The sequence below is a fragment of the Octopus bimaculoides genome, chromosome 1 (assembly GCF_046866305.1).
Source record: "Octopus bimaculoides isolate indiv1 chromosome 1, ASM4686630v1, whole genome shotgun sequence".
NCBI classification, from domain to species: Eukaryota; Metazoa; Mollusca; class Cephalopoda; order Octopoda; family Octopodidae; genus Octopus; species Octopus bimaculoides.
Window position 1 is genome coordinate 136,843,972 of NC_142928.1, and position 15,081 is coordinate 136,859,052.

At 38.4% G+C, this 15,081-nt stretch overlaps 1 protein-coding gene across 1 annotated transcript in view; it reads right to left on the reverse strand.

Annotated features, from left to right (window-relative positions):
* Positions 1 to 2,445: 2,445 nt before the first annotated feature.
* LOC106871490 (uncharacterized) overlaps positions 2,446 to 15,081 on the reverse strand; it is a 61,184-nt gene continuing 48,548 nt past the window's right edge. Inside the window, exon 6 of the mRNA XM_052971006.2 lies at positions 2,446 to 2,716. Within this exon, the coding sequence (XP_052826966.1) occupies positions 2,591 to 2,716 (126 nt within the window). The 3' untranslated portion in view covers positions 2,446 to 2,590. The remainder of the gene's footprint in view (positions 2,717 to 15,081) is intronic.

A 15,081-nucleotide genomic window follows, 5' to 3' on the forward strand; every position in this document is an offset into this window, starting at 1 on the left:
TTTTGTGTTCTGAGTTCAAATTCCACTGAGGTTGACTTTGCCTTTCATCCTTTCAGGGTTGATAAAATAAGTACCAGTTGAGTACTGGGGTTGACGTGAATTGGCTTACTCCCTTCCCCTAAATTGCTTGTCTTGTGCCAAAATTTGAAGCCGATATTCTTTCTGGATGAGAGGGCTAGTTGCTTACATTTATCCCAGTGCTTAACTGGTACTTTATCGACCCCCAAAATGATGAAAGGTAAAGTCAATCCCTGCAGGATTTGAATTCAGAATGTAAAGCCAGAAGAAATGCTGCTAAGCATTTTGCCCAACATATTAACGATTCTACCACCTTAACATTACCAATATCAACAGTGGAATCAATGAGCCAACATGGGAGTCTCTACATCAGCGGTCCTCAAAACCAGGTTCCTTATGGACCTTAGGGGTCCATATAAGATTTTGTTAAAATTCATCTGCTTGGTTATGCTTCTACAATACACAGTTGTTTTTTTTATACAATTGTTAATAATATTTAATTTAAAAAATGTAATATGATTTTTTAAACATTGAATGGTTAGGAGGATCTATCTGAGTAAAATAGGAATCAAATGGATCCATAGCTAAAAAATGGTTGAGAAACACTGCTTTACATGGTTGCTTGACTTTTTTTAAAATGGAAAGGAGGATCAGCATTATTGCCATCATTTTATGGGTTGGATGGGTTATCATAGTCTGAGTTATTTCTCATTGGGAGTTACTGATCTCATAGATTGGTGATCATACATGATGCATTTAATAATGTGAATCTACATATATCATTATCATCATTTAATGTCCGTCTTCCATGCTGGTATGGGTTGGATGGTATGACAGGATCCTGCAAGCTGCAAGGCTACATCAAGCTTCAATGTCAGCTTTGGCATTGTTTCTATGGCTGGCTGCCTTTGCTAATGCCAACCACTACACTGTTTGAAAAACAAACAGGTTGGATGGCCAGAGTTGAAAGGCAGACCTAAAGGGTTAAAAGATGACAGCTGTACAATCCAGTTTCTTTTGTACATTCTGTAAAGTGGTTGGCAATAGGAAGAACATCCAGACCAAGTAAGACCATGCCAAAAAAAACAAAAAAAAAAAAAACAATGCATGATCAAGACATGGTCACTGATCTGTCTGGGTAAGCAGTAACTCCAAATAGGGGTTGTCCAACCCATGCTTGCATGGAAAAGCAGACATCAAATAATGGCAATGATCTAACAATAATGGATTAAGATCATATCTCTATTATATTTTGTCTAGTTCAGTTATTTGACTGCAGTCATGCTAAGGCACTGCCTAGATGGGTTCAGATAAACAAATCAACCCCAGTACTTATCTTTTTTTTGAAATCTAATACTTATTCTATTGGTCTCTAACCACTAAGCTACAGGGATGTAAACAAACCAACACTGGTTGTCGCATATGATAGATTTCCACAATTTCCATCAACCAAATTTTCTCATGAGGTTGGTGTTAAGAAGGACATCCACCTGTAGAAATCATTCCAAAACAGACAATACAGCTTGGTGCAGTCCTCTGGCTTGCCAGCTCCTGTTAACCATCAACCAATGCCAGCAAGGGAAATGGATCATCATCATCATTTATGGTCTGTTTCCTATGCTGGCATAGATTGGTTGGTTTGACAGAAGCTGGAGCAGCTGCATCAAGCTCCAGTTGTCTGTTTCGGCATGATTTCTATGCCTGGATGCCCTTCTTAATGCCAACCACTTTACGGAGTGTAGTTGGTGCTTTTTACATGGCATCAGTATGTGGGTGTTTTTTACATGGCGCCTGCACAGATGCTCTTTATGCAACATTGGTACAGATGTTCATTATGTGTTGCCAGCATGGGTACTCTTTACATGAGACTAGTATGAATGTTTTTTATTTGGCACTGGCATAGGAGTGCTTCCCAATCACATGGTTCTGGGTTCAGTCCCACTGTGTGGCAACTTGGGCAAGTGTCTTCTACTATAACCTTGGACCGACCAAAGCCTTGTGAGTGGATTTGGTAGACGGAAAGTGAAAGAAGCCCGTTGTATATATATGTATATGTGTGTCTGTGTTTGTCCCCCCCCCCCACCATCGCTTGACAACCGATGCTGGTGTGTTTATGTCCCCATAACTTAGTGGTTCGGCAAAAGAGACCGATAGAGTAAGTACAAGGCTTATAAAGAATAAGCCCTGGGATCGATTTGTTTGACTAAAAGTAGTGCTCCAGCATGGCCACAGTCAAATGACTGAAACAAAAGAATGAATGAATATAGATAAATAAATAAAAATAGCTTGTAATATACTGGGTTAAAAATTCCTTGGAAAACAAAAAAAAGATGCTGGAAACTACTTGCCAGACTTGTAATTTTATAGCAAGACTAAAATACTGACGCAGCTGACTGATTTGAATAATGGCAGACATTGAGAATAAAACAAGGAATAAATTAGTCTTTATTAATAAGAAACTTAAACAACTGTTATACTGTACAATTCAAAATAGCTTTAACATATTTAATTGTAGATATGGCATCATAAAGCTGAGCTATTTATGCCTCTGAAATTTTTTTTATCATCTAAATTATTTTCTCAGCACCGAAATTCCACATTGTAGAAATCCTGTACGTGGTAGCAAACCAAACAGGAGCCCAAGCTTCAGAGCTAAATCTGGGTTTTTCTCAGAAAGAAGTTCTTCATCTGAAATTATCTGAAAAACAAAACAAAGAAAAATAAAGACATGATTATGAACTTATATACAAGCAAGACTATCAAAAGAACCCTAGATAAGCATATAAATTTAATTTGTATTATTATTATTATTATTATTATTATTATTATTAAGGTTGCTAGCTGGCAGAAACATCAGCACACTGGGTGAAATGCTTAGCGGTATTTTGTCTGTCTTTATGTTCTGAGTTCAAATTCCGCCGAGGTTGACTTTGCCTTTTTGTCCTTTCAGCGTTGATAAATTAAGTACTAGTTGCATACTGGGGTTGATCTAATCAACTGGCCTCCTCCCCCAAAATTGTGGGCCTTGTGCCTACAGTAGAAAAGATTATTATTATTATTATTATGGCACGTAAAAGCACCCTCAGAGTGGTTGGCGTTAGAAAGGGCACCCAGCTGTAGAAACTGCCAAATCAGATTGGAGCCTGGTGTAACCAACTGGTTCACCAGTCCTCAGTCAAATCGTCCAACCCATGCTAGCATGGAAAGTGGATGTTAAACGATGATGATGATGATGATGATTATCATCATCACCTTCAGATGTTGGGCTTCACTGAGATGATGACAAGGGACTGAGGCTTCTGGTGATTTACTCTGCTTAAGACACATCAAGCTAAGTAAAATTGTAGCCATCCATACATACAGCCATGTCTTTATGGTCATACCACCTCTCCCTCTTTCAACCAAGAGGTCCTTGTCTTGTGAGCTTGCAGGTGCTGGTGTCAGGTAAAGAGCACCTGTTTCAGTGCCATGTACAAAGCATCTGTGCCATGGCATGTAAAAAGCACAGATGCTGGTGCCATGTAAGAAAGCATTCATGCGAGTGCCACATAAAAAGCACCAAGTACACTCTGTAAAATGATTGGTGTTAGACAGTGCATCCAGTCATAGATACCATTCCAAAACAGACAACTAGAGCCTGGTGCAGCTCTCTGGCTGGCCAGCCCCTGTCAAACCATTCAACCCATACCAGTATGGAAAATGGAAATCTTAATGATCAATGAACTGGACACGGTTTAGCAGTAGACATAAACAACGACACTGTAACAATGTCACCAATATGGTGACATTGTTTACATGCAGCATGTAAACAATAATAGGAAGAAGGTGGTGAGCTGGCAGAAACGTTAGCAAGCTGGACGAAATGCTTAGCGGTATTTCGTCTGTTTTACGTTCGGAGTTCAAATCCTGCTGAAGTCAACTTTGCCTTTCATCCTTTCAGGGTCGATAAATTAGGTACTTGTTGCGTACTGGGGTCAATCTAATCGACTGGCTCCCTCCCCACAAATTTGTTCTGAGTTCAAATTCCGCCGAGGTCAACTTTGCCTTTCATCCTTACAGGGTCGATAAATTAAGTACCAGTTACACACTGGGGTCGATGTAATTGACTTAATCCCTTTGTCTATCTTTGTTTGTCCCTTCTATGTTTAGCCGCTTGTGGGCAATAAAGAAATAAGAAATGTTAGCACACTGGATGAAATGCATAGCGGTATTTTGTCTGTCTTTACGTTCTGAGTTCAAATTCTGCTGAAGTTGACTTTGCCTTTCATCCTCTTGGGGTCAATAAATTAAGTACTAGTTGCGTACTGGGGTTGATCTAATTGACTGGACCCCTCCCCCAAAATTTCGGGCCTTGTGTCTAGAGCAGAAAAGAATATTTAATAGGAAGACGAACAGACATATATATATATATATATATATATATATATATATATATATACTTGCTGAGCTTCTGTACAGTTTCCACCTAGTTTCACTGACAAGGCATTGATCAGCCTGAGGCTCCAGTACTTGTCCACACAGCCATACCTGCACATATATGCCAAATTCATACTGATTTCTAATGTATACACAAGATTTCAAACACTGGCAGAGAAGTATGGTCATTTGTATGGCCCTCAGAGGGATTTGAACCCAAGATGCAAAGAGATGACAATAAATACTACAAGACATTCTGTCTGACACTATATTAACTTGTAATGAAGATATTTAAATAGGTTGTTGTTGAGTAACAGCTTAAGATGGCCAACCACAGAGAGAGAGAGAATGTTTGTGAGAAAGAAAGTGAAAAAATGAGATAATGAATTTATGATGTTTGCTGACTGAAGAATCTCTTAAACAATATTGTAAGGTTATCCATGTTTATCATCATCATCATCATCCATGTTGGCATGGGTTAAAATTTAGACTTAAAACATACAAGCCTCGTTTTAAGAATAGCAAAGAGCTGGCTTGTTTAGGATATTCTGTTTGATGTTCCGTTGTTAAAATTGTTGATGTTAATGCCAAAATCAACCCTCATCAAGTAAACTGACTTTCAAAGCTGTCCCAGTTAAGATCCTCCTCCTCCTGTGTTTTTTTTTTTTTTTTAACACCTACAATAATATATCTAGGACCACATTATCCAATGTGCATTTCATTTTTAAAGAACCACTCCCATGAAACTACTGACCCTCTTCTTTCCCACTGATCCACTGTCTGTATCCTCTCATATCTTGACCTTGCACTTTGAGAGTTTGCTCTGGCGTCCAATCACTACCATCTTTATCTTTTGCCCAGCAATGTCCACCCACCCTTACACAATGTGGGTTAGCCATGTATCTTCTCTATAGCAAGACACCTGTATTTGATCCTCTATCGTAATTTATCCTCTCAGCACCTGACATGATCTTCTGCCCACTTCTCAAATACTCCTCTCCCACTTAGTTTTTTTGCTTTTTTTTTGCTCTTTCCTGTCTTCCAAGTTAGTTGGTGACCTCACTAGTGCCAGTGGAATAAAGAAAAAAAAAAGTACCCAGTACACACTGCAAAGAGGTTGGTGCTAGGACGGACATCCAGATGTAGAAACCATGTCAAGCTGGACATAGCCCTCTGGCTTGCCAGCTCCTTGTCAAAACGTTCAACCCATGTCAGCATGGAAAAATGCAAATTAAATGATGATAATGAATAAGTAGACTGCAATTTGAAGGCAATTTAGCTGTTATTTCTAGCAGGCTGAGTGACCATGATGCAAAGCAGCTTCCTTGTATGTTTGATAGGAAGGAGTTATTGTTGTTGGTGTTTAACCCCAGGACAACCAGGGGCTGAACAATAACAACATAAGATATCCACACCTATGTTATTCAATGTCTCCTTTCAGTTTTAAGATAGTTGGGCATGTATGTGTGTGTGTGTGTGTGTGATTCAAGAAGGAATTTGGCTCTATTTCTTGCAGGTCAAGTGACAACATAGAACCTCCAGAAGTTTTGCTTTCCTTAGCTACACAGATGGCCACACAAGGAAGATAGACATCACATTACTCTTACTCTTTTACTTGTTTCAGTCATTTGACTGCGGCCATGCTGGAGCACCACCTTTAGCTGAGCAAATCGACCCCAGGACTTATTCTTTGTAAGCCTAGTACTTATTCTATCGGTCTCTTTTGCTGAACCACTAAGTTATGGGGACGTAGACACACCACCATCGGTTGTCAAGTGATGTTGGGGGGACAAACACAGACACGAACATATATATATATATATATATATATATGACAGGCTTTCAGTTTTTTACTCTTTTACTTGTTTCAGTCATTTGACTGTGGCCATGCTGGAGCACTGCCTTAAACAAATCGACCACCTTAGGACATACTTTTTAAGCCTAGTACTTATTCTATTAATCTTTTTTGCTGAACTGCTAAGATATCGGGATGTAAACACACCAACACCAGTTGTCAAGCAGTGATGGATGACAAACACGCACATAGATACGACAGGCTTCTTCCAGTTTCTGTCTATCAAATCCACTCATGAGGAACCATGTAGTTGGGAAGCAAGCTTCTTACCACACAATCACACCTGCCCCTATACATTTACATTTTCTCTTTTCTCTTTTACTTGTTTCAGTCATTTGATTGTGGCCATGCTGGAGCACAACCTTTAGCCGAGCAAATCGACCCCAGGACTTATTCTTTGTAAGCCTAGTACTTATTCTATCAGTCGCTTTTGCCGAACTGCTAAGTTACGGGGACGTAAACACACCACCATCGGTTGTCAAGTGATGTTGGTGGGGACAAACACAGACACACACATACATATATACGACGGGCTTCTTTCACTTTCCGTCTACCAAATCCACTCACAAGGCTTTGGTCGGCCCAAGGCTATAGTAGAAGACACTTGCCCAAGGTACCACGCAGTGGGACTGAACCCAGAACCATGTGGTTGGTAAGCAAGCTACTTACCACATAGCCACTCCTGTATATTTTAATTGTGAAAGAGGTATATTGACTGTGTGTTTGATAGCTGAATGTAAGACTAGGGAACCAAAGCACACAGCAGTATGTTGTATTGTACCCTTAATATAATGCACATGATTGTACTAGCCCCCTGTCTAATCAGTAATATGTACAAAGTTTACTTGGTATCTATTGTTGGTTGAGAGGATAACAGCTTAACAGACTACTTAAAAAACATCCCAGCCATGGAAATATAGAAAATATACCAAGAATGAAAATGGGAGAATGAGGGAGAGAGTGAGAAAGACAAGCAAAGAGTGAGTGAGTGAGAGATGAGGGAGTGAGTAGGAAAGACAGTGAGTGTGCAAGAGGGAGTGAATGAGTGGGAGAGACAGCAAGAGAGTGGGAGACAGAAAGAGAGTGAGCGAGAGGGAAAGACACTAAGAGAGTGAGGGGGGAAACTACAAAAACTAGTGGATAAGATGGAAGGAATGACAGAATGAAAAAAAGAACTGGGGAAGAAATTAAAAAAAAAAAAAAAGAGAAGGTGAATATGTGACTGTAAGGTCAAGAGATATAGAAACAAGCTTGAACTAGCTTGATCATTCAGAAGTTCAACATATCAAGATTAAAAAAAAATCTTGAAAAGGTTCCCCTAAGATTAGCTTTTGCGTGTGTGCGTGTGTGTGTGTGTGTGTGTATTTTTTTTTATTTGTTTCAGTCATTTGACCGCGGCCATGCTGGAGCACCGCTTTTAGTCGAACAATTTGACCCCAGGACTTATTCTTTGTAAGCCTAGTGCTTATTCTAACGGTCTCTTTTGCTGAACTGCTAAGTTACGGGGATGTAAACACACCAGCATCGGTTGTCAAGTGATGTTGGTGGGGACAAACACAGACATACAAACATATACATACACACACACACACACACACACATATATATACGACGGGCTTCTTTCAGTTTCCGTCTACCAAATCCACTCACAAGGCTTTGGTCGACCGTAGGCTATAGTGGAAGACACTTGCCCAAGGTGCTACGCAGTGGGACTGAACCTGGAACCATGTGGCTGGTAAGCAAGCCACTTGCCACTCCTGTGCCTAGAAAAGACACTTACAACACCTAGATTTCCCAAGCGGTCACCCATCTAAGTACTCACTAGGCTCGACATTGCTTAACTCTGGCAATCAGACGGAACCGGTGCTCTCAACGTGATATCAATAAATAAAATAAAACGAATATATATATATCATCATCATCGTTTAACGTCCGCTTTCCATGCTAGCATGGGTTGGACGACTTGACTGAGGACTGGTGAAACCGGATGGCAACACCAGGCTCCAATCTAAATTTGGCAGAGTTTCTACAGCTGGATGCCCTTCCTAACGCCAACCACTCAGAGAGTGTAGATATATATATATATTCGTTTTATTTTATTTACTGATTGATTTTTCAAATTGTTAATTTGCAAATATTATACTAATGTATTTTCATGCAGAACTACATTTTATCAAAAAATTCCCTCCAAAAATGAATGATTGGAAGGGGTATATTCTAAATGTAACTCAAAGAGGAGAAAAAGAAAGGAGGAAATAGGAAGGAAAAAGAGAGAAAGAAAACAAAAAGACTTTGTGATGATCAAACCTTTTTTTTTCTATTAAGAGGTCACCATCCTTAAACCCATTCCAATACAATGGAAAAGGACTAAGTAAATAAATGAATGAATGGTAAGAGGAAGGTGGATACTCCTTCTCTCTCTCTATCAGCCTATCTACCTACCTATATTTCTATCTATCCATCTCCATTGTCTTGGAACCTCACCCCAAAAACGAAAAAACAAAACAAAACAATGTTCTCTTCTAAACAAAACTCCCCAAAACATGTTTTATATAAATGAACAAGCTGTTTGTACATTCACAAAATTGTATTTTGACAAGTTCTAGAGAGGAAAGAAAGCGCTAATAATAATGAAGAAATAAAAGGATTTTTCCCCTAAAATTCTGACATTTTCCCCCTCAATATTCAATTCTGTACATCACGCCTAACACTCTACACACACACACATATATGTAACATGGTATATATACATATATAACATGGTATATATATATATATACATACATATGTAACATAGTATATATATATATATATGTATATATATATATATAACATAGTATATATATATACATACATATGTAACATAGTATATATATATATATATATATATATATATATATATATATATATATACAACATGGTATATATATATATATATATATATATATATATACAACATGGTATATATACAACATGGTATTTATTTATTTATTTATTTATGTGTTTCAGCCAAGTGGCTGCGGTCATGCTGGTGCAATATATATATATATATATAGAAACTCTGCCAAATTAGATTGGAGCCTGGTGTTGCCATCCGGTTTCACCAGTCCTCAGTCAAATCGTCCAACCCATGCTAGCATGGAAGGCGGACGTTAAATGATGATGATGATGATGATGATGATACATACATATATATGTAAGATATGGTATATATATATAATAGAGAGAGAGAGACAGACAGAGATATGTATCTTGATAATACCATGTGAAATTAGAAGATTTGAGCTAGTTGATAAAGTTAATATTCGTATTTATTTTCTTACAAATGTTTGTACTTTGAACCTTCCAGAACATTCTACATACTCTTTCATATTAAGAAAAAAAAAAACACAAAAAAACTCCTCCTCAGTCCTGTCATTGAGACGACAATTATCTCAATATCGGTTTCTTTTTTGTCCTTATTAAAACATGGCAAGTTTTCTTTTATCAGCACACCCAAACAGTCTGTTTTCTCTCTTATCTACTTTAAACAGCCAGATTAACCAATATCTTGTATTTCTACAGATATTTGTTGCTTTCCATGTTTGTTGACTCTACTTAAAGAGGTAATGGAGCAGTAGTGTCATACTAATAATATGAACTGGTCTAGTTAGTCCTGTAGCTGTTGATTAAAAGGCAATATTTCTCCCCAAAAATAATGGAGTGAGCAAGCCACTACATTTTACATTTGGCCTGCTAGAAATAATAACCAAATAAGGTTTGAAATACTATCTTAAACTAGGAAGGACCACATTGCATAATATGACCCTGGAGGAACAATACCTGAATTATAATTTTTTGGATAATTATGCTTTAATAATAATAACTATAATCCTTTCTATTAAGGGCATCAATCAACCCCAGTGTTTCACTGGCACTTGACTTATTGACCCTGAAAGGATGAAAGGCAAAGTTGACCTCGGCAGAATTTGAACTCTCAGAATGTAAAGGGGGATGAAATGCTGCTAAGCATTTTACTGGTGTGCTAACAATTCTGCCAGCTCACCACCATAATAATAATAATAATAATAATAATAATAATAATCCTGTCTACTATAGGCACAAGGCTGAAATTTGGGGGAGGGAGACAGTCGATTACATTGACCCCAGTATTCAACTGGTACTTATTTTATCGACCCTGGAAGGATGAAAGGTGAAGTCAACCTTGGCAGAATTTGAACTCAGAATATAAAACAGGAAAAAAATGCCATGAAGCATTTTTGATTCAAGTTTTGACACAAAGTCAGCAATTTTAAAGAGAAAGGGAGTCAATTATATTGGCCTCCAATACTTCACTGGTACTTCATTTTAGTGACCCTGAAAAGATGAAAGCAAAGGGTCAGATGAAAAGCTGCAGTGTTTGTTTTTTTTTTTTTTGGCATTCTAACAATTCCACACTGTCCCCATGTTTGGCATAATTGTGACCAAAGGGGTGGGGGAGAGAGATGTAGAGTAGAGAAACTTAGTGATAGGAGTGAGAAGAGGGTAGGGGAGGAAGTAATGGGAGAGAGACAGTTATGGGCACATTGTTGGGTGTTGGTAAGGAGATTGGATGAGAAACAGCATAAGTAATATATGGGATAGCAATATAGATGGACAATTTTAATAACTAGCCTAGCTAGGGTGGAGGAGTAAGTGCGGCACTTTTCATCATGTCGTAGGCTATTGCTGTAAGCAATGTATTTTTTGTGGGGTCCAGGGGCAGCAAACAGAAGGACCGCCCTGGGTAACACATATCTAGCTATGCTAGTGGTTTTAATTATTTTAATGTCCACTTTTCCAATGTTTGTATTGGTTCGATGTAATTTGTTGAGGCAGATTTTCTATGGCTGGCTGCCCTTCCTATCATCAATCCTCATCTGTTTCCCAAGCAAGGTAATATTTCCCTGTGGTTGGACATAGACATGTTTTCACATGAAGGACACTGCTGTATAATGTGATGCCAAGACAAGGAGGCACAAACACAGATGTACAAATAGCTTCTCTCTCTCTCTCTCTCTCTCGCATACTGGGCTTCTTTCTGTTTCCATATACCATATCCACTTACAAGGTTGTGGTTGACCTGGGACTATAATAAAAAGTAAGACACTCGCTGAAGGTGCCATGCAGTAAGACTGAACCCCAAACCATCTGGTTGGGAAACAAATTTCTTAACCACACCACCATAGCCATGTTTGCAATGAAAAGTCATGTAGAGGAGAGAGTGATGGTAGAAGGTAATGGATATGAACAGCTAGCTTCCATCTCGTTACATAGGCTTCATGAAGAAAGAAAAGGTGATACAGGGCTGATAGTTGAAGACAGAGTGATAAGGAGTGGTCATAGAATTAAATATGAACAGGTCAAATACCACTCCTTGTTATGCAGATGGTATGATATAGTGGATAGGAGAGAGTGGCAAATGACAGATGAGAGTGTAACAAAGAGGACAGTTACAAAAAGCAAGATACATCATCATCATTTAATGTCCAGTTTCCATGCTGGCATGGGTTGGACAGTTTGATAAGAGCTGTACAGGTTCTATAGTCTGCTTTGGATGGGTTTCTATGGCTGGATGCCCTTTCTAACACCAATCACTTTACTGAGTGTACTGGGTGCTTTTATTGTGGTACCATCACCAGTGCTTTTTCTACTGATTAGACAAAAAAAAAAAACAAGGCTGAATTCCTTTGACCATAGGTCTATTTGGTCAAACTGTCCTAGGGTAAAGTAACAACACAATTCATTGATGGTATATAAGATTCACTTCTTTTCCAAGAATATCACCCTGGGTCCTATATGTGAAGTTGGGCTTCCCATAAGCTAATATTTACTTCTTTTATCTTCTATCTTTTACTCGCCTCAGTCATGAGACTGTGGCCATGCTAGGGCACTACCTTGAAGAATTTTTAGTCAAATGAATTGACCCCAGTACTTATTTTTTCTTTTTCAAGCTTGGTACTTATTCTGTTGGTCTCTTTTGCCAAACTGCTAAGTAATGGGGGACATAAACACACACACACACAAATATATATGCAACAGGCTTCTTTCGGTTTCTGTCTACCAAACCCATTCACAAGGCTTTATAGTAGAAGACACTTGCCCAAAGTGCCATGAAGTGGCACTGAACCCAAAACCGTGTGGCTGGGAAGCAAGCTTCTTACCACACAGCCATGCCTGTACCACCTTGTACTGTAATGTACTATTAAATTGCTTTAGTACACTAAAAGCTTTTCCTCCTGAATATGCTCTGCTGAATTTGGGGTATGTCTAATACACCCATTTATCTTTTATGCTATCAAATACTTCATCATTCAAAGTCCATTTTCCATGATAGTATGGGCTGGATGGTTTAAAAGGAGTTGGTATGCCAGAGGGCTGCACCAGACCCCATTCATCTATTTTGGAATGGTTTCTACAGCTGGATGCCATTCCTAACACCAGCCATTTCACAAAGTGTACTGGGTGCTTTTTACATGGTGCCAGTACAGGTGCTTTTTATAGTAAAGTAACAAAGAAATCTCTCTTGCCAACCATAATTACACTTAAAGCTAATGAAGTTTAACTGAAGTGTTACTCATATAATCCCCAAACCCTCAGTTGGTTAATTATTTTGTAGTTCTGGTTAGCGGTTGATAAGGCCATACTTTGTTGCCCATTGCACTGTGATGTATACCTGGTAAAAGACATATAAGCCTCAATGGCTCTTTCCATCCAGTTGTAAATAGGTACCATGTGTGGGTAGAATCTTAGAGGGATTCAATATGTGGCATGAATACTTTGCTAGCTTCGTGTTGTGTTCAAACCCTTCCATGGGCCTAGATAATGCAACTCTAGCAATCCCTCATTACAGGAAATTGAAGTCTTTCTTCAGTTTTGCCCCAACAAACAGTTGTTAAAGGAACATTATTCTAAAAATGCTGTAAGCAAAGTGTCAGTCTTCAAAATAATATAGAACTATATATCTGTACTTTACGAAGATTAACTTGTGTTTAACTATTTGTTAAAAGATGTTTCATGTCATTAAAATTTAGGCATGTAGAGCAGACACAATCTGAGAAGTCAACAGGTGGGTATGTGTGTAAATATCAGTATGTATGTATTATATACAGACACACTCACACACAAAACTAGGTGTACAAGTGTTTTTTGTTGCAGAGAAAAGCTTTTATATTGCGTGGTAAATTGGTAAATACATTTAGGACAGAACTGTAAATATATATACATGTATTGATTGAACTTTCATAACATATATTATATAACTATAGCGCTCATATAATAAGTGGTATAATTACTGATTTAATAGAAACTGGTATATGGGGACATCAGTCGAACACATGACACTTTGTGTTCAGCCCTGATGATGAATCAGTGCCATTGGTCTGGAGCTAATGAGGAATAGCAGTATAATAAAATCATATGGTTGGGAAACTAACTTCTGTATGGTTAAGAAGTTTGCTTTTCAAACATGTAGCTTCAGGTTCAATCCCTATGCATGACACTTTGAATCAATGGATTTGGTAGATGGAAACTGACAGAAGCCTTTGCATCTTGCATTTATTTATGTGCAGGTCTGAAAATTGTCAGCTACGAGCAGTGATGATGTCATTTCTCGTGACTGCAAATCATCTGTTGGTTGTAGGTTTCAATGATCTGTGAAGTAAGAGATCCCTTACATAAAAAGACAAGAGTAAGGGTTAGTGACAGGAAAGGCATCTAACTATAAAACAAAGCCTCAATTCGTCAAATCTATGCAAACATGCAAAACCCAGGCATAAAAATGAACAACACAGATACATCTGTACATGTATGTGTGTGCCACAATGTTTACATATTCCACACTCATCACCGATAGAGTGTAGTGGTGCTGATGTTGGTGACAGGAAGAGCATCCAGACTCAAAATCTTGCCTCAAATAAATCTGTCCAAACCTATGCTAGTATGGAAGAACAGACATTAAACAGGTCCACAAGCACACATGCATGCATGCATATACATGGACTGGTTTATATAGTTGTATATAAGTTGCAGTTGGTGGACAAAAATTTAGACACGAAATAATAAATGTTCAAATGAAGTTAACAGGTTTTATAGGTTTTTGAATGTCTAATCTATGTCTTCCATGCTGTAATTACTTTAGTTTCAACATATAGGTGCAAGCATGGCTGAGTGGTAAGAAGCTTGCTTCCCAACCACATGGTTCCGGGTTTAGTCCCACTGTGTGTCACTTTGGGCAAGTGCCTTCTACTATAGCCTCGGGCCAACCAAAGCCTTATGAGTGGATTTGGTAAGCAGAAACTGAAAGAAGCCCATCATATATATGTGTGTGTGTTTGTCTCCCATCACTGCTTGACAACCAGTGTTGGTGTGTTTACGTTCCCTTAACTTAGCAGTTCAGCAAAAGGGGCCAATAGAATAAGTACTAGGCTTAAAAAAGTAAGTCCTGAGGTCAACTTGTTTGATTAAAAATCCTTCAAGGCGGTGCTCCAGCATGGCCGCAGTCAAATGACTGAAACAAGTAAAAGAATAAAAGAATACTGTCTCAGACCAAATCCCTCAACCAAGCAAGTGTGTCTCTGAAATATGGAAGTTGATTTATCGAGATACTCTTTGCAGTTGGAGTGCTAACTCACGTTCCTCAGTTATATCTCCCAGACTCACATGATACATCAGAGATAAAACAGATCTCACCAGCAATCTATGAACATTCACTTTAGATTAGTGGTGAATTGTTGACATATAAGAACACTAATCATCTGACATGTATTTTATAG